This window comes from Varanus komodoensis, unplaced genomic scaffold (assembly GCF_004798865.1).
Source record: "Varanus komodoensis strain SLA01 unplaced genomic scaffold, ASM479886v1 scaffold76, whole genome shotgun sequence".
Classification (NCBI taxonomy): Eukaryota; Metazoa; Chordata; class Lepidosauria; order Squamata; family Varanidae; genus Varanus; species Varanus komodoensis.
In genome coordinates this window covers 2,749,192-2,768,446 of record NW_025336429.1, presented here as the reverse complement: position 1 = coordinate 2,768,446, position 19,255 = coordinate 2,749,192, and the positions used below count along the sequence as shown (strand labels likewise).

General features: G+C 45.6%; 1 protein-coding gene across 1 annotated transcript; it reads right to left on the bottom strand.

Moving 5' to 3' along the window:
• Positions 1 to 11,679: 11,679 nt before the first annotated feature.
• On the bottom strand, positions 11,680 to 18,586 carry LOC123035088 (zinc finger and SCAN domain-containing protein 12-like). The gene is made up of 5 exons (XM_044452947.1): positions 18,516 to 18,586; positions 15,795 to 16,608; positions 15,083 to 15,640; positions 13,759 to 13,882; positions 11,680 to 13,164 (listed from the first exon to the last, which is right to left on the bottom strand). The coding sequence occupies exons 2-5, from the start codon at positions 16,482 to 16,484 to the stop codon at positions 12,227 to 12,229; spliced, it is 2,310 nt and encodes a 769-aa protein (XP_044308882.1). The 5' UTR covers positions 16,485 to 16,608; positions 18,516 to 18,586; the 3' UTR covers positions 11,680 to 12,226.
• Between the last annotated feature and the right edge of the window lie 669 nt (positions 18,587 to 19,255).

The window sequence follows — 19,255 nt, the reverse complement described above, 5'->3', positions numbered from 1 at the left end:
GACTGGCAGCAGCTGTCCAGGATTCCAGGCAGGGATTTTGCCTGTCCCTACCTGGAGAATCGATGAATCAGATCTGGCTCCTGCTGCCTGCAAAGCGAGAGCCAAGTTGCTGTTGTATAGCCCCTCCCCGCAGTTGATCTAATAAAATATGATACAATAAATTTTCCTAGTAGGAGTTTGTCCATTATCTTCTGGTCAGCACAGGGGGATCCTTTTGCTTGTTGAACATTTTTGTTGTCCTTTACGCAAGAGCCTGAAGAGCCTAATGCTGGGAACAATAGATGGCAAAAGAAGAGGGGGGGGGACGGCAGAAGATGAGGTGGCTGGATGGAGTCCCTGAGGCAGTTGGTGTGAGCTTAGGTGGACTCCGGGGGATGGTGGAGGACAGGCAGGCCTGGAGGAGTGTTGTCCATGGGGTCGCGATGGGTCGGACACGACTTCGCGACTAACAACAACATGAAGTGACATGAGAACTGGACTGCAGACTTCCCAAATCCGGCTGCACTTGGGATCTGTGGGCCTACAGCAGTGACATTTTGCCCCACATTTGCCTTTGTTGGGGAAATTCAGATAAATGCTAGCAGGAAAAGGTTGTTTATATGCACCTTTGTGTTATAAGATCAAACCTGCAGTATCCCTGAGCCTCTGTCTCAGAAAGTAGCGCTCCCCTGAGATGCCGCAAGGAAGTTGATCCCTGCCTATTCTTTTGCTAACAGCAGCAACAGCTGATAAAGCTGCCAGGTTAGTTTTCTAACACCATTGCAATCACCCTCATTTGCATGCCAAGACCCACAATAATCCTTGCCTTCCTGGTTTATTATGCCGATATTCTGTATTCACCAGTGCTATGAAGTCCCCTCTGCAGATCCCTCCCATGCTTTTGACTGTGTTCCCCTTATTTCCTCATCACCTGCCCTGCTGATGCGTACATGTGACCCAGAACCTATGAAACACTCTGCATTTGCTCTAAAAGCTTGCAGCTAGTTTCACCTCTACCCGACAGCGCTGTTGAAAGTTGGGGTTCTCTGCAGAAGGTGCCTGAGTGCTCCTTCAATAAAAATCTGAGGTTCAAGGCAAAGGGGGGCTTCCTCACCGAATCCATTTATTCACTCTCATGGCTGCTATTGAGACGCCCCGCACCCTTCATTAGGATCCGATTTGCCCCTCGTTAGAGAGTCTGTAAGCTCCACAGTGTGGGCAGCAGGTAGCTTTGATAGTATTTGATAGTATTTTATATTTTATGTATTTTATAGTATTTTAGTATTTTATATGGGTGCGGTGGCGCCCAACCTATGGAATTCACTCCCCAAAGAGGTCCGCCTGGCACCGTCGTTACTGGTTTTTCGGCGCCAGGTAAAGACCTTTTTATTTAAACATTATTTTAATTGTTAAAATATATGATCTGGCCAGGGCAACTTCCTCTTCCTTCTCTTTCCTCCTCCTATATTCTTTATTTACTTATTTTATACTGTTAATTTTAATTTTATATTATTGTATCTCAGTGTATTTTTTGTATTTCTGTATTTATTGGTAATTTATTATGTTTTATTGTATTTCAATGTATCTTATTGTGTTGTAAGCCACCCGAGGCTTCGGCAAGGGGCGGCATAGAAATGCTATAATAACAACAACAACAACAACAACAATGATAATAATGTTATTTATTTTATATTGTTAATTTTATATTGTTATTTTTGTATTTTATTGTATTTTTTTTGAGCCGCCCCGAGGCTTTGGCAAGGGGCAGCATAGAAATGTTTTAATAAATAAATGAATAGTGCTGAGACCAGGGCACAGGGGAAGGGCAGAGTCCGACACCGGGTTCAAGGGGCTGGAAGCAAGAGGCGCGTTAGTGTAACAGCCCAGAGTCAAGCCAGGAAGACCAGAGATTTCACAAACACAGGCCAGGGTTTCACAGTCCAAAGGCACACTCCAAGTTCCAGAAGGGCAGCCGCATGCTGGGGCAAAGCAAGGCTGGGGAGGATGGGTACAGGTCCTTGGGAAGGCAGGGGCAGGATGGAGACAAGGACGGGAGGAGGGCAGCAGGGCAGGAACCAGGATTCAGGCAAGGCAATGCAGGAGCCAGGGCACGGGGGGCTCACCGGGCAGCTCATCCCGCCGTGGCAAAGAGGCCCTTGAGCCTGGCCTGCAGGGCCTCTGGCGGCACAGCACCCTTGCCCTGCAGCCGCTCCCCGCAAGCATATAAATGTTCCTGTCGTGTCCCACGGTTTTACCGATGAGACCAGAGCCCAGTTGGTATTATTTAAGAGGAGTTTATTACCTGCGCAGGGACCAACACTCTGGTAAGAGTGCAGTCCCGAGCAGAAGAACAACGGGGTTTTTATACCTTTACAATCGATTACAGTCAAGTGAGCGAACAATGGAAAATTACAAAGTCACGTAGGCAGCAGCTTACAAAGTCACGTAGGCAGCCTAAGCAAGCGAGCATGATACAGAAGCGGAACGGTTTGCGGTTAGTCTATCTTTTTAAGTTTTACGCCTTTGATAAGCCTTGTCCATTTTCTGAGAGAACGCCCTGTGCATGCCTGGGACAGCTGATAAGCATCCTGTTATGCTAATCCTGTTATGCTAATCCTGTTATGCTAATCCTGTTAGGCTAACCTAGTGCCAATCCGGTCGAGCCTAACAGTTCCAAATAAATAACAAAAATAAATAAGCGCTTGCAGGGACGTTCCTGGTTCTGCAGCCACTTGTAGAGTCTTGCAGGCCCTGATCTGACACAGTCCTATTGTCAGACAGAAAGAGATCACCACCAAAGAAAGAAAATGGGAGAGATTCATAGAAGAGTGGGGCGGGAAGGGACCGAGGAGGCCATGGGGTCCAATGCAGGATGCCAAGTCACACCATCCCACCAGCTGGCTGTCCAGTTTCGCCTTGAATGTCTCCAGTGCGGGAGAGCCCCTCACCTCTCTGGGCAGCTGGTTCCACTGTCCTATTGCTGTGACAAGTGAGGAAGCTTTTCCTGATATCCAGCCTAAATCTGGGTTGTTGCAGCTTGACTTGATTCTTCTGTGTCCTCCACTCTGGTATCAGCAAGAAGAGACTTTAATCTTTCTCTTTGTGACAGAATTTGAGGTACTTGCCGAGGGATATCATGTCTCTTCTCAGCCTTCCCTTCTCAAGGCTGAACACGCCAAGTTCTCTGCGTCTCTCCTCACAGGGCAGAGTTTCCAAGACCTGGATCATTTTTGTTGCCCTCCTCTGGACCTGTTCTAATTTTTCTGTATCTTTCTTAAATTTTGGTGCCCAGAACTGGATACAGCATTCCAGATGAGGTCTGATGAGTGCAGAGTAAAGGGGAACTAGCATCTCTCTTGCTCTGAAAATGATGCTTCTATTTATGCATCCCAAACTAGCATTTGCCCTTCTTGTGCTGCATCACACTTCTGGCTCATAGTCAGCTTCCTGCCCACAACAACTCCAAGATCTTTTTCATTTCTGCTGAGCCATGTATTCCCCATCCTGTATTGATGAATTTTGGCTCCCCCACAGCCCCAGCTGGAGAACTTGGCATTTGTCCCTGTTGAATTTTGTTCTGTAGTTTTCCACCCAACATTGTCTACGTCACCCTGGATATTATTTTTGTCTTCCAGGGTGTTAGCGGTTCCTCGCAGTTTTGTGCCATCTGCAAATCTGATTATTTTTTTCCTGGGCCAAAAATCTGTATACTTCCCGGCTGGGGGAAGAGGCTGGAGAGAGCCTTTGTTAAGTGATTGTCAGGAGTAAAAATCCCAGTCGTGACGATATGGAGGCAAAGTACCAAGCAGTGCAGTTTAATATGTTCTTGCAAGAGCGGGCGCCCACCACACAGGTAGCGCACCGTTTACACACAAAACATTGCCTTTCATCCCCTTTTCCCGGCTCGCAGACCCTTCCTCTTTTCTCCCATTGGCTAGGTGTCAGAATCCCGAAATCTCAATTTGTGAGAGGAAATAAAACAGGGTCGTGGGAAAGATCAATCATTATGAACCTCTGTGTCTTTATTGTATATCCCAGGTTCCCCACGGTTCACTCACGATAAGGCATTACCGGGCAGGCAGAGGTAAACTCACTGCAAAGCTTTAAACCATCTACTGGCAATTTTTATACTCTCTCAGTCACGTACACCCATACAGAGCCATTAAGGACAGAATACAAGTATTACAATAAAGTTAGGTGGTCAGCATATGCAGAAAAGATACAGGAATGCCAGTCAGTCATACAGACAATGAGATTACACTATCTCACAAGGCGATTTTGACTCTATCGGTGGAGTAATTTCCAGAGGCGTGGATCCATCTCCCGGGTCTACTTACATATGTAAATTTGGGCTATCTAAGCTCTTATATTGCATTCAGGAAGACTGAGACTCTGAGTACAGTATGACAAATAGCTACTTCTTGACAAGCAGTAAATTCCAAAAGAGATTAGATAGCTACAATATGAATGAATTTGAACAAAGACCTCAAATTCTTTCTGTCTGCTCTTTCTGTCTGCTCTGCATAGCCAGGGGCGGGGGGTGGGGGTGAAAGAAACATCCATAGTTTGACATTTTTAAATGGATTCCTGAGTTGCACTATGCTTCTTTTCCAAAAACCCCTTTTTATCCTGAGGTTTGAACAAGATTTATTCAGGCCTCTTTTCCAACATAGGCTACTCAGAAGGTACAGTCTTCTCCGTCCGCCTACATCATACGAACCCTTGACATGCTCCCCCTCCCGCACATATCCCATGTTCATGCTAATGAGCCCATTACCTATGAGAGGTGTGTCAGTTACTATTCATGCACCTATTCAGCATGCGCACTAGCTTCTAAAAGTTCAACAAGTCAAGGTGGCCTTGAAAATTCCAATTTGACGCCAACTGGCATCTTAAATCTTGTGGGAGGAAGAGCAGACCTTCTTCAGGCCCTTTACCACCAGTTATAAAAGGTAATTAATTGCCTGCTCTCTTCCACTGAAGGTGGCAGTTTTACCACTGTCCCCCAATTTTACCCCCTCTGGCATTTTTCAGGGCTTTGAGGTACGAAGCACTACTTCCCTTAGTACAACTGTTTACATGTTTTGATTCTCAGGCTTTTTGGCCTTAAGAGTCTTCAGTGATCCTGTCCTATTCCTGTATTTCACCTTAGCACTTTGTCACAGTAACATTTCATTTCTCACAGTGATGCCACACTGGAGGAAGTGTTGTGTCCCACGGTTTTACAGATGAGACTAGAGACCAGTTGGTATTTTTAAGAGGAGTTTTTTTATTACCTGCGCAGGGACCAGCACTATCACACAAGGATGGGATTAGTGCCGGCTCCTCCTTAGAGGGAAAGCGGAGTTTTTATACCATGTTACAAACAAATGGAAAATTATTATTGGCAACCTTAAGCGAGCTAGCATGATACAGAAGCGAGACGGTTTTGCGGTTAGTCTATCCTTTTAAGTTTTTACGCCTTTGATAAACCTTGCCCATTTTCTGAAGTAACACTGTGTATATGCCTGGGGCAACTGATAAACCTCCTATTAGGCTATTTTAATACATAAAGCCTCCTATTATGCTAACTCAATACACAAAGCCTTCTATTATGCTAACTTTTGTACACAACTGATATCATTCTATTATGCTAATCTTGTGCCAGGTGGGTCGAGCCTAACAGGAAGGGCTGGCCTTCCCGAGAGCGGCAGAGTCTTCGTGCTCCATGTGGGGAAACAAGCTGCCTGCGGAGCCCCAAACTTCTCCTCTTCTCTCTGCTGTGCCCCACAGGCCTGGCACGGAGGGAGCATTCTGGGTCCTGCAGGCCTTTGGAAGGGGAGAACTGGCAGCTCCTAGGATCCTTCTGCAACCTTTGGCATTGCAGACAGTGTGCCTATGTATTTATTTTTATTTATTGATTTATTACAGTTGCTGGGGGATATGGGTGGGAGGATGCTGTTGTCCTCCCTTATCATGCTTGTGGGATCTTGTGGGCATCTGGGGCCCAACTCCTGAGGCCAACTGTGGGTGTTAGGCTTGACTCACCTGGCACAAGATTAGCATAATAGAATGATATCAGTTGTGTACAAAAGCTAGCATAATAGAAGGCTTTGTGTATTGAGTTAGCATAATAGGAGGCTTTATGTATTAAAATAGCCTAATAGGTTTATCAGTTGCCCCAGGCATATACAGAGTGTTACTTCAGAAAATGAGCGAGGTTTATCAAAGGCATAAAACTTAAAAGGATAGGCTAACTGCAAACTGCTCCGCTTCTGTATCAAAATATAGACTAACCGCAAAACCGTCTCACTTCTGTATCATGCTAGCTTGCTTAGGTTGCCAATAATAATTTTCCATTTGTTTGTAACATGGTATAAAAAACTCCGCTTTCCCTCTACAGGGCGCCCGCACTCATCCCATCTTTGTGTGAGGGTGCTGGTCCCTGTGCTGGTAATAAAAAAATTCCTCTTAAAAAAATACCAACTGGTCTCGGGTCTCATTTGTAAAACGGTGGGACACAACTGTGGGCACCAAGCGGGGAGGCCTAAACGAGATGATTCATGCAAGACCTGGAGAAAGGCCCCTTTTCCACGGAACTCCCTGACACTGGCAGTCAGGCAGACACAAATGTGGTGTTGTTTCTGGCACTTCCTGGAAACATTTTTATTTCAGGGTGACCATTTTTTATTATTATTTATATTTAATAATAGTAGTAGTAGTAGTATATACTCATATTATTTATTTCCTTGGGTGACCAGCCACTGTTTCTGTTTGATATTCCCTGCTGAATATAGGTCTTTATAGTATTTTTCTTGTATTTTAAATTGTTGTGCACCCTCTGGGTGGCTTTTTAGCCAAGAAGGTGTTATACACATATTAAATGCAAACAAAGACCTAAAATTAGAATTAAATAATGATTCAAATGATTCAACTGCCCAGGAAGCTTAGCTATGGGGCAATGTAGAGATGCCCCATACATAATGCCCCATAAATACATACTTAAATAAAAATAATAGGTGCAGAGAAAGTGCCTTGCAATTTGAATCAAAGAGACACAGGCTGCTTTAATCCTAAATTTCCATGTGGGATTGAAAAAAATCATTTAAACCACTTTTCTGAGCATATTTCCTATGCACGACACACAAGAGTTAACTCTGCAAAGTCCCAGTTCCTAGAAAGGCATTGGGAGGAGTCGTGGCAAAGGAAGAGAGTTGGTGGTGCAGGCCCAGGGGTATCCCCTCCAAAGAGCCGTGTACAAGCTCCACCCCTTCCTCCCAAAAGAGGATTTAAAATTTCTTAGCACTGGAAACTTTGCAGGCCTTCTTGCTGGAGAGGATTTATTGGGGAAGGAGGGGGAGAAATGGTTCCAAAGGAAAGGAAGCTGTTGCTGGGGAGCTGAAGGGATGCATAAACACACACATCTCAGGACCCTCCGCCAAAGATCATCTTTTGGGGTTGCTCTCCAGAAGCTTTTCTGCCAAAAGAAGCGAGGTGAGTGGTTCCTAAGGACAGGGCCTTTTTAGTGTTGGTACCCTGGTTGTGGAATGAACTTCCCACAGGGGTTCACCTGGCACCTATATTGTGCTTATTTTGGAGCCAGCTAAAGGCCTTCTCGTCTTTCCAGGCATTTTAGCCTTTCCATTTTCATGTTTTTAAATTTGTTAGGCTGCAGTGCTATGGCTGTTTGGATGGAACAAAGGCCAGCAGCTCCCAGCATTCCTCAGCCAGCATAGATGGGAGTTGTAGTCCTTTTTTTCCTTCATAAAGTTGCCTAGGATTGCATCCTTACTGCTTTTAAAATCTCTGCACTACTTGTAGGTTCCATTTGATTATTATTTTTATCTTACACCGTTGATAAACCCTTACACTGCATTCTATCGCGTTGTAATTGATGGCTATAATTGTTGTGAACTACCCAGAGAGATTTGACTATTGCGCAGTACAAAATGAAATAAATAAAATCAAATAATATTGTGGGATGCGCAATTGGGAACTGGAATGACTGGTTGACGCAGCTGTTCATTCCCATATTTTGCTCAGAGGAGAGTGAAGACAGAAAGAAGAAAGCGATTGGATCATTATCAGTTATGGGGCAGGTGGGTTTTGTCGGTGTTGCAGTTCCTGTGGTACATTCTTATTACATAACATGCATATCCCCCGTTTTTCCTCTTGTGAAGAAGCCAAGGCAGCTTACCTAACTCCATGCTGTTTCCCCTTCCATTTTGGATCTGGAGTATTATTATTATTATTATTACTGTTATAACATTTCTATGCCGCCCCTTGCCGAAGCCTGGGGGCGGCTTACAACACAATAAGATACATTGAAATACAATAGAACATAATAAATTACCACTAAATACAAAAATACAAAAAATACACTGAGATACAATAACATAAAATTAAAATTAACAGTATAAAATAAGTAAATAAAGAATATAGGAGGAGAAAAGAGAAGGAGGAAAAAGATGTTGCCCTGGCCAGATCATATATTTTACCAGTAATTACCAGGCAGTGGTTTTCTGCAGGTGCTAATCACAACAGATCTTGTAACCACAACCCAGTGTGGTGTAGTGCTTAAGGGTGTGAGGCTGGGACCCAGGAGATCCACATTTCAGCCCCTGCTCAGCCATGAAGCTGCTTGGGTGACTTTGGGCCAGTCACAGATGCTCAGCCTGTCCTACCGCACAGGGCCGTTGTTGTGAGGATAGAACTATGAGGAAAACTTTGCATATTGACTACCACAGTTCCTTGCAGGAGGAAGAAAGGTGAGGTATAAATGCAGCAGGGTTAATAGTAATAACCCTACGAGGAGTCCAGACACGCAGGCAGTGGTGTGTGTGGCTGTTCACCTGTGCATATATGTTTCTCTGTGTGTCCGAAGACTTGCCAGATTTATTGGTCATGGCATAACAAGCTGGCAAAGGGCAAAATGGCAGCAGGTTTGGCACTTCTGAGTTGTGGTGTTCCAGCAGCTATGGGGTGAGGGGTACCCCAGGATTTCTTGGTGCCCCCACACTGTTCTACCATCTCTATGAATCTTCTGGATGAGGGCATCAAATAGACTGATGCTACCCAGGTCTATCTACCATATATATATATACCCTCATGTAAGGCAACTCTTGTATAAGACGAGGTCAATATTTTGGACTGTTTTCATGGGTTCTCTTATATATGGTAATAACATGTGGCCAAGGGATCAGAAACTATGTTTTAGAAAAGTTCCATATATATTGGCATATAAGGCAAAAAAAAATAACATGTGGAACAAGCAACCAGAAATACCAATTATATTGGCTTATAAGGTGAGGTAATAACATATGGAACAAGCGACCAGGAAGTATGTTTCAGAAAAAACCCCGTATATATCAGTGTATAAGGCAACTCGTGTATAAGACAAGGTTAATATTTTGGGCTCTTTATATATGTCAGACATAAGACAACTCCCAATTTTTGCTTTGCTATTTTTGGTCTCATGGATCATCTTATTTTTCTATACCGCTGTATATGTTTTTTTTTTTTTTAAGCAGGACCCCATGGAGCTGTGCAGGTCCTGGATCAATGTAGATGCTGCCATGGGCTGGATGAAGGCCAGTAAACTGAAGCTGAATGCAGAGGAGATGGGCAATTCCTACGTTAGTGGAGCCCCTTATTCAGTGCAGCTTTTCTTTTAAACTTTATGGGAGCCATCCATGGTGGTAAACCCACTTCCCAGAATAGGTTCAGCACCATGGATCACTTATGAAACTCACAAGAAAAGCTGCAATGGATGAGGAGTCACTGTTTCTATTGGCCGAATCACACCAAGATGCAAGCTTTGTGGATTGCTCTGGAGCAGGAGTCAGCAACCATAAACACTCAAGGAGCCATTTGGACCCCTTTCCCACAGCTAAGAAAACACCAGGAGCCACAAAACCCTTTTGACATCTAAAATGAAGATAACACTGCATATATCTGCATATTTTTACCTTTATGCTATGTAGAAAAAACTAGTGTGTTGCATTTATTAAATCAGTGAAAGATTCTTTTATATAATCTCCATCTGTGAACTGCTTCCCGTGCCTGACTTATTTCCTGAGCGGCCACAAACCTAGCATATGTAGTTGAATTTGCAGACTTAATCCACTTCTTGAAATGATTTTTGCTCAGATCAACCTTCCGCATCAGTCCCGAAATGGCTTTTTCTCTCTCATCTCCATCCAGATATTTTTCAGCAAAGGCTGTGTGTTTATTCTGGAAATGTCTTGCAACATTCGACTTTTTGTTGCTTGCCAGTTTCTCACCACATATCGAGCATACTGGTAAACCAGTCTCGTCAGCAGTGAAAGCCAGTGAATCTGCCCACGTACCATTAAATGTTCTGTTTTCTCCTAAAACTTTTCTTTTCTTGGATTTATCCATGGTTGGCCTTCCGGGGGTTGAAAAGCTCAATAAATCGCATGCTGGCGGGTGTCGCACGTTGGCGGTTTTGACACATATTTTGAGCGACAGCCGCAGCAGAGGGATGAAAGAGCCACATGCGGCTCCAGAGCCATGAGTTGCTGACCCCTGCTCTGGGGAATGATGGGAAAGCAACTTATGCTGAACAGACTAGCACCCTCCCTGCAGCAGCAGGTATGTTGGCTGGACATACATATGGTGGGCATGTCATGAGCAGAGCCGGCTGGAGCTGGGGGTCAGACTAGATGGCCCAGGAGACCCCTTCTGACTCACTCTGTTTCTATGTAGCTTGGAAGTATTCCTAGATTTAGTTTTGTCAGCAGAGGCTCAGGCAATGTCAGAGTGATTTTTATCTCACTTCAGTTGGCCTTCCCCCTATGCCTGTCCTGGACTGTGATTGCTCAGCTCCAGTGATCTCCAACAATGGTGACTTCTTGTTTGGATTACTGCAATCCTCTTGACCTGGGGCTGCCCTTGAAGATGACATGGAAGCAACAGCTCTAGCAGATATTCCTATCAGGGTTACTGTCAATGACAGAACTCAGGGTTAAAGGCAAAGGGAAAGGTTTTCCCTTGACATTAAAGTCCAGCCATTCCTGACTCTAGGGGGCGGTGCTCATCTCTGTTTCCTAGCCGAGGGAGCCAGCGTTTGTCCGCAGACAGTCTCCGTGGTCATGCGGCCGGCATGACTAAACACCGCAGTACGTGGAGCACTTTTACCTGCCCACCGAAGGGGTGCCTTTTTATCTACCTGCCTTTGCATGCTTTCGAACTGCAGGGTTGGCAGGAGCTGGGGCGGAGCAACAGGAGCTCACCCCATTGTGCAGATTTGAACCGGCAACCTTTCGATCAACCAGCCCAGCAGTTTAAGCCACTGTGCCACCTGCATCCCCAGTTAGGGCTAGAACTGTACATTAAATGGAGTTGTGAGGCAGGGCTTTCTTAGTTGTGGCACCCTAATTATGGACTGCCTTTCCTGCAGAGGCTCAGCTGGCATCAGCTTATTAAACAGCCGGTATTCACCCAAACTGCTGGGGTGTGACTGACTTGAGCTTGGTTTCAGTTTCATTGGTTGGGTTATTAAAGCTGATCTAACGATATTTCAACAAATCAACATCATTAAGCTGACATTTTCACCCATGTCTGTGTGGGTGATGGCAAGTGATCTTCATGATAGTAACCATCAATCTTTGGGGCCCCAAAACTGGAACTCTGCCTGGGTGCAATTGTAAGGGTCTTCAAATCACCCCCTAAACAGCTATCAATAAGAACGAGGCAATGTTGACATGGGTAAAATGTGTTTAATGTGCATCACTTTTGAAGCTCTTTCAGTAACATCCTTGAGCTTCATAATGCTGTTTTTTGCATCCTCTGCCAGCTGCAAAGATCTTTCCTTGATGATGCTTCACCAGGATCAGTTCTGAGCAGAAACGTAAGAGCCGAACCTTACCGAGAACACAAGGTTTGCTGCTGCAACAAAGGATTTGAAATGACCATCATGCAGTAACACTTGGCTACAATATGGAGTCTCCCTGGCTTTCACAAGACCTTGGTTAAAAGAAGAGCAAGAGAAAGTCCCACTTCTCTACAATACAGGCTTTTCAAATTTTATTTGTGACGTACATTTTTACAGTGGAGCACTAGCAGGAACTTTTTGAATATGTCTATTTTGTTTCTCAGCTATGTTTGTGAATTCTTTAAAAAAACTTTGCAAATTCAAAGCACTGATGACACAAAATTTGTTAACATATTTATCCTCTATGTGAATGCTGTGTGAAATAAGCTTTGTGCTTTGTTAAAAGCTCTTTCCACTTGTATATGATTTTATTTATATAATTTCTCCCATGTGGGTCTTTTGATGGGAAATAAGAGAGTCACCTCGAGAGAAGCACCTACCACACACTGAGCATTTATATGGTTTCTCCCCTGTGTGGATTCTTTGATGGGAAGTAAGGTTACTGCTCTGACTAAAGCTCTTTCCACATTCCAAGCAGTTATATGGTTTCTCCCCAGTGTGGGTTCTTTGATGTAAAGTAAGATGTGCACTCCGACTAAAACTCTTTCCACACTCCAGGCACTCATATGGCTTCTCTCCCGTATGCATTCTTAGGTGTGAAGTGAGGTTTCCACTGAAATTAAAACTCTTCCCACATGCCAGGCATTTATAGGGCTTCTCTCCTGTGTGAATTCTTTGATGTGAAATAAGATGTTTGCTACAGCTGAAGCTTTTTTCACACTCTAAACATTTATATAGTATCTTTCCTGTGTGAACTCTTTGATGTCTAGTAAGGTGTGTGCTCCGATTAAAGCTCTTTCCACACTCTGAACATTTGTGTGGTCGCTCACTTGTGTGCTTTATCCGTCTGTGTTGCATTAGCTTCGCTTGATCACAAAAGCTCTTGCTGCAGCCTGAACATTTATATAGTTTCTCCGCTATGTGGATTCTTTTATGTGAAATAAGGCGTGTGCTTCGGTAGAAGCCTTTCCCACACTCTGAGCATTTATATGGCTTCTCCCCTCTGTGAAGTCTTTGATGCAAAATAAGGTAATCACCCCGACTAAAGCTCTTTCCACACTCAAAGCATCTAAAGGGTTTCTCCCCTGTGTGGGTTCTTTGATGTCTGTTAAGATCTGATTTACAGCCAAAGTTCTTCCCACACACAAGGCATTTGTTGCCACAAGTCTCTTCCACCTCTGGGTGTGCCAGTCCTTCCACAGACACCTTGACTGACTCCTCCTCATTCTCAGACTTGTACGCATTTTCTTCTGGAATAAAGAAAAAAGTTTTGTAACCCTTGAAAGATGGTGATGCAGGCCCTGCTTTCAGTAGAGGTGCTAAGCTCCAAAAACCTCTCTTATGATCCAAAATAAAGGGAGCACTGGAGAGGTAGCCCTTCACTTCACATCTTGCCTGCTTTTGTTTCTGTTTAATTTGTAAAAATCTTAAGAATTTGAAATAAAATGGAAATCTTGTCAGGGAACTGGATGAGAGTCGAGAGAGGTATCTGTGGGTACCCTGCTGCTCCACACTGGAGGCCCCAGCACAAGGGGGCACCTCCTGAAGATTTTGGGTAAGAATCATGTGAGAATTAACTTTATTCAGTCTCCAAAGGCCCTCTGGGCAGAATCATAGAATAGTCGAATTGGAAGGGGCCATGAAGGCCATCGGGTCCAACCCACTGCTGTTCCAGGACACCAAGTTGCACCATCCCACTCAGATGGCTGTCCAGTTTCTTTCTGAATGTCTTTAGTGTGGGAGAGCCCCCCACCTCTCTAGGCAGTTTCTGGCCCCAGAAACAGTAGCACCCATAGCTGATTTCAACCCAGAAAGGCATCTCAAAGCATCCAAGAACTTCTTACCAATCTGGCTGGCATCTCCCTCCTCTTCCTCCTGCTTGATTATCACGCACAAAACCTCTGGTTCCAAGTCAGGCGGAGCTTGGCTTGCATCCAAGAGAATTGCAGGTGCTACCTCCAGGGTCACCTGGAACCACAGAGAGGGCCGAAATCAGAAGAAAGCAACGGGGCTAGCGGGGAAGACACAAGGCTGTGAGAGGATGGAGAGAAAATGTGAAGCTGCTCTCTGCGGAGATCTCTCTTCCCCTCTCAGACATGCGCACCCTCTTGTCCGCCAGATGCTTCCTGATTTTTCTTAAAAAAAACCTGATCCCATAATACCGCAGGCTTTTCCTATCCCCTGCACCCCTCTATTTTGTGGCAACATTTTTGCAGTCTAAAAATGTAATTACCATGCAATTTAGGACACAATCCGATGCATGTTTAGGGGGGAAAAGTCCAACAACACCTGAATGAGGCATCTGTGGGATTGTGGGAACCTGTTTGTTTAAAGATACCCTAGGATGGCACCTTAAGATTGTCTAGAAGATTACTTGAAAATGGAAAGCAGTAGAACATTTTTCTGCTGAAAGATGCAAAGGATGGTGCCTTAAAATTATTTAAGTGATGTTTCATAATTATTTTAGACCACAAGAGCATTACAGAACAATAGAGGAAAAGAGGAGGTAGAAGAAAAGAACGAGAAAAGTCTGCACTACGATAGGATCATATTAATTTAATCAATTAATTAATTAAGAGCTTTTCTGCCCCATCCACCACTAGCATCTTGGGATGGCTTATAATAAAAACAAGTAGAATAAAACAGAATACCACAGCATCCAACAATTGAAATACTAAAACCCCAGTTAAAATCAATTAAACATTAAAATGACAGGAAAAGCAGTTTTGCCAGACACCAAAAAAACTCCCCCATTATTTAAAATGAACATTGTTTTTCGTAAGACCAAGGTGTTTAGCAATTAAAGAGTATTTTTTAAAGAAAGGATATCAAAAGCAATAAATAGAAGAAGCTGTGATTGGGCGTAAACACATCAAATGTGCCAAAAGCCTGAACTGAAGCAACCTCCTTTGTGGTCTCAATTTTTAATTACAATTGCTTAAATGATTGCAATATTTTTCCTATGCATATGTACGTCCTGACAGAGACGTCCCGACAGAGCCCTGCGAATCGCTGGTGGGCCGTGCTGCTACTGGCCCCTTGTTGGTCTGGCACTCAGGTAACACTCGGGGAGACTCAGCCCGTCTTGCCCTGACGCGCCACTGCTGGGACCGGAGATCGCAAACGCTGGCCTGCCACGTACTCTCAAACCCCACAAATCAATCTCACCTGCTCGCCCTCTCGCTCGGCCTCCCCTTGCCCTAGCAGGAATTCCTCTGCAGCAGCCACGGCCTGGGAGCAGCTCTGTGGCCCAGCCGCCCTCACCCAGCTCCGTATCTCTGGCGGCAGGACGGCCAGGAACTGCTCCAGGACCAGCAGATCGAGAATCTGCTCCGTGGAGCGCCGCTCGGCCCTCAGCCACCGGCGGCACAGCTCCCGGAGTCTCCAAGAAGCCCCCCTTGGCCCCTCGGCTTCCCGATAGCAGAAATGCCTGAAGCGCAGGCGGTTCTCCTCTCTGAGGATGGCGTCCTCTCGCAAAATGGCCTCCAGCACCTTCCCATAATCCTCCCTGTCTCCGGCCTCCAGGCTCCGAAAGGCCTGCTCGGCTTCTCCGCTGAAGGCTGGCAGGAGCCGGGCTGCCCACTCTTCTCTGGGCCACCGGCAGGCCTTGGCCACTTGCTCGAAGGAGGCCAGGAAGGCCTCGGCATCATCCCACGGGGTGGGCTCCTCCGGCCACGGTGGCATCTCCGAGCTTGCGCAAGAGGGCTCCGCCATCTTCAGGAACCCCTGCCATTCAAAGCAAACATTTTAATTCCTATGGCCAATGACAAAGACTGGGCAAAGAAAACGATTTTAAGAGGCAAAAGAAGACACAATACCGTGCCCCCCACAGAGCAAGAGCTACTGAGCCATTCGCAAGCATCACAATCAGTTGTCTCACCTGCTTTTCCTGCTCTTCAGCCTCCTGCAGCCTTAACAGGAAATCCTCAGCCAAGGCCACTGCCTGAGAACAAGTCTCTGGGCCTCGTTCCCTGACCCAGCTCTGTGTCTCCGGGGGCAGGATGGCCAGGAACTGCTCCAGGATCAGCAGCTCCAAGATCTGCTCCTTGGACTGCTGCTCCGGCTTCAGCCACCCCTGGCAAAGCTCCCGGAGACGGCTGCAAGCCCTTCTGGGCCCCTCGGCCTCTTGGTAGCAGAAGCACCTGAAGCACTGGCGGTTCTTCTCCCTGCTGTTGGCATCCCCAAGCAAGATGGCTGCCTTCACTTTCCCATAATCCTCTCGGTCTCCGGCTTCCAGGCCTCTAAAGATCTTCTTGGCTTCTCCAGTGAGGGCGGGTTGGAGCCGGGCCGCCCACTCTTCCCTGGGCCACCGGCAGGCCTTGGCCACCTGCTCGAAGGAGGCCAGGAAGGCCTTGGCGTCATCCCACGGGGTGGGCTCTTCCGGTAACTGAGGCTCCATCAGCAAGCCCCGAAGTGGCCCCTCACCCGGTTCGCGTCTGACTTGCCCACCTGCAATCCGTTGTAGCCATGCCAGCGTCGCTCCAGTTGGACAGACATCGGGTGCTTTTCCTGTTTCCTCCGACGCCTCTGGAAAGGTGAGGCCTGTGGGATCTTGATTCCCCATTTTCATCTTTGGGTCACTTTGCGAAAGTAAAGTTGTACTCACATTACAGACACGTTCTCATCTAAATCCAAACTAGTCATATGGTTGGGCATCTGAGCTTCTTTTCTCAGGCTTGAAAAGAGCAGAGACACTTAAAAAATAGAGGGAACAATCACAAGTAAATCACAAGTAAATCTCTGTTATAACAGGCACCATTTACTTTTTAGAAATATATGAACATTAGATGGAAAACATCTTTTTCTGCACAGTGTCCTCTTTTATAAATGAGTAATTTTACATGTTGATAAAAAAAGTTTTGATTCCCCCAACTTTAATAATCATTTATATGAATCTAGTCTTTCTTTTGTTCTTTCTTTGTTTAAAGGTCACCCATTCGCATCATGCTCTCTGGGCAACCATTAGAATAAAATTACCAACAGGTAATATAAATAATACAATTAAAATACAACATATAAAACAACATATAAAAGGGTTAATTTTTTTTAAAATTTATATGAATCTCGTCTTTATCACTCCATCTTGTGCTACACACACAGAGACCAACTAAAGTATTAGTACAATCCTGTAGATATTGTAAAGACCCACTGAATACAGTAGAGCTTACTTTCAAGTAGACACGTGAAAGCCAGCTCCTCTGAGTTCAATGGAACGTAATCCCAGGCAAGAAAATACAGGATTGAAGCCAAAGTCCCGGTTTGGAAGATCACTGCAGTCCACCATACCTTAGCATGGGTCTGGGACTCAGCCGATCTGGGTTCGAGTCCCCGCTCGGCCATGGAACCAACTGGGTGACCTTGGGCCAGTGGCAGACTCTCAGCCCAACCTACCCCACAGGGTTGTTGTTGTGGGGATGAGATGGAAGAGGAGAATGATGTAAGCTGCCTTGAGCCCCTTGTAGGAAAAAGGCAGGATTTACATTGAAAAATAAATAAATAAATAATTTTAAGCCCTGGTAGGTTGCAGTGTGTCGTGGGCAAAATCTGAATATTCAAGCTGCAATCGTGGTTTGTCATATCATCTGAACAACCCTTTGTAGAACCCTAGGACAGGTGACGCGACAAGCCATGCTTGCAGTGTGAATGTTCAAAGTGTTCATCTGCATGTGCTGCAGCCCATCCTGGTTTAAATCAACCAGGACAGGCTGTTTGATCATGCAGACTGGCCCTCAGTAGGCTGGTACATTGGTTTGCTAGCTTAGGGTGCAAGTCTGTTGCTCCAGTTGCTGGAGTGAAACACGCTCCAGGTGTTTTCTCCCAAGGGCTCTTTCTGACTGCCTGGATAAAGTGCCAGGAAAGGGGGGGGGGGGCTGGGGTGCCTATAGAAATTGACCCCAGCTCCCTTCACTCCCAGTATGCCCCCCTTTTTTTCCTCTGCCTTGTTTCTCTGTTCTCAGCTGTCAATCTGAGCAGTGACCCCATTGCTGGGCTTCTGAAGAATCCTATAGCTACCAGATGGACTCAAGAACATCTAGGGATTTGCCCTTAATGTCTAAAATAAAGTGATCTTCAGGTTACACATACACCAAGCAAGATTTTTACATCATGGGAAGGCAAGACTCACTGGAGAAAGTAAACATGCTAAGCGAAGTTGAAGGCTGAAGTAGAAAAGGAAGGCCAAACATGAGATGGAGCAATTCCATAAAGGAAATCACAGCCTTGAACTTAGAAGATCTGAGCAAGGCTGTTGTGGGCAGGATATTTTGGTGGGGTTTCACAAGCTGGAGACCATTTCATGGCATGTAATGAGGATGTTTTCAAAGGCACATTGTTGGTCGAGAAACTGCTCGTGGGAAAATGTCAGGATGAAATTATTCCTTTCTAGGTGTTGAATTGGAATTTCATTTCTGTATTTTGATGAAAGTGTTATGATTTCACACATGTGCTTTTTTCCCTAGGGCATTCAGGCTTCTTTATGCGGGGTCAGATCCAGATTGGGTCCTACGTAGAGCAGGCCTGTTGAAACCAATGGACTTATTTTAGCTGTGAATTGTTTGTCCTGATCTCCTCCAAGCAACTTCCACTGCTTCTTGCTCCTCACCTCTTACCACATTCCCCTGCTCATCCACTGCTATGATTTCACTGGTTTCTCCCTTTCCTGGTGGGGCAGCCACGGTCTGGAATGTGAGCAAAGAGCTAGTAAAATACCTGCTGGTGTTATAGATTCCTCTTCAGCCGGCCAATCCAGGTGGCTCAAGTAAGTGAGACAATCCACATTTCTGGAGGAGAGATCAAGGAAGCCAGCAGGGCCAGACAGACAGATAGTGCAAGTTGGGATGAGTGAGGAGGGGGAAGAGAACCAGGGCTGGCTGGCTGGGAAGGTATTGTCTCTACCCACACAGGGTCAGGTATCTCAGAGCAAGTACTTGATACGATGCAATCCATACAATTTGTTCTTTTTGGACAAGGGGTATCGCAAACTTTGAAAAAGAAAAAGCGATCGAGGAATCAATGGAAGAAGTGATTAGCCCTGACAAGAACTGGGGCTAAAGGAACATTTGGGAGGGGTCTCATGTTTTGAAAGAGTTTAAATCATTGCAGGGCACGATCCCACGTCTGTTTGGGGCAAAACAACCCGCCCTACAATTCCGGTTGGCTGGGAACTTTCTGGCCCATTTTGTGATAATGCTCCCCGTCGTTCCTCAGCTCCTACGGAGTTAGCATCGCTTTGCCTGAACTGCGAGGAGGCAAATGGGAAAAATCCAGCATGGAGCCAGAATCACAAGAAATCTGGGGCGGAAAGTAAAGGAATGAGGGGGAGGGGGCCGCCTCCACGATTCC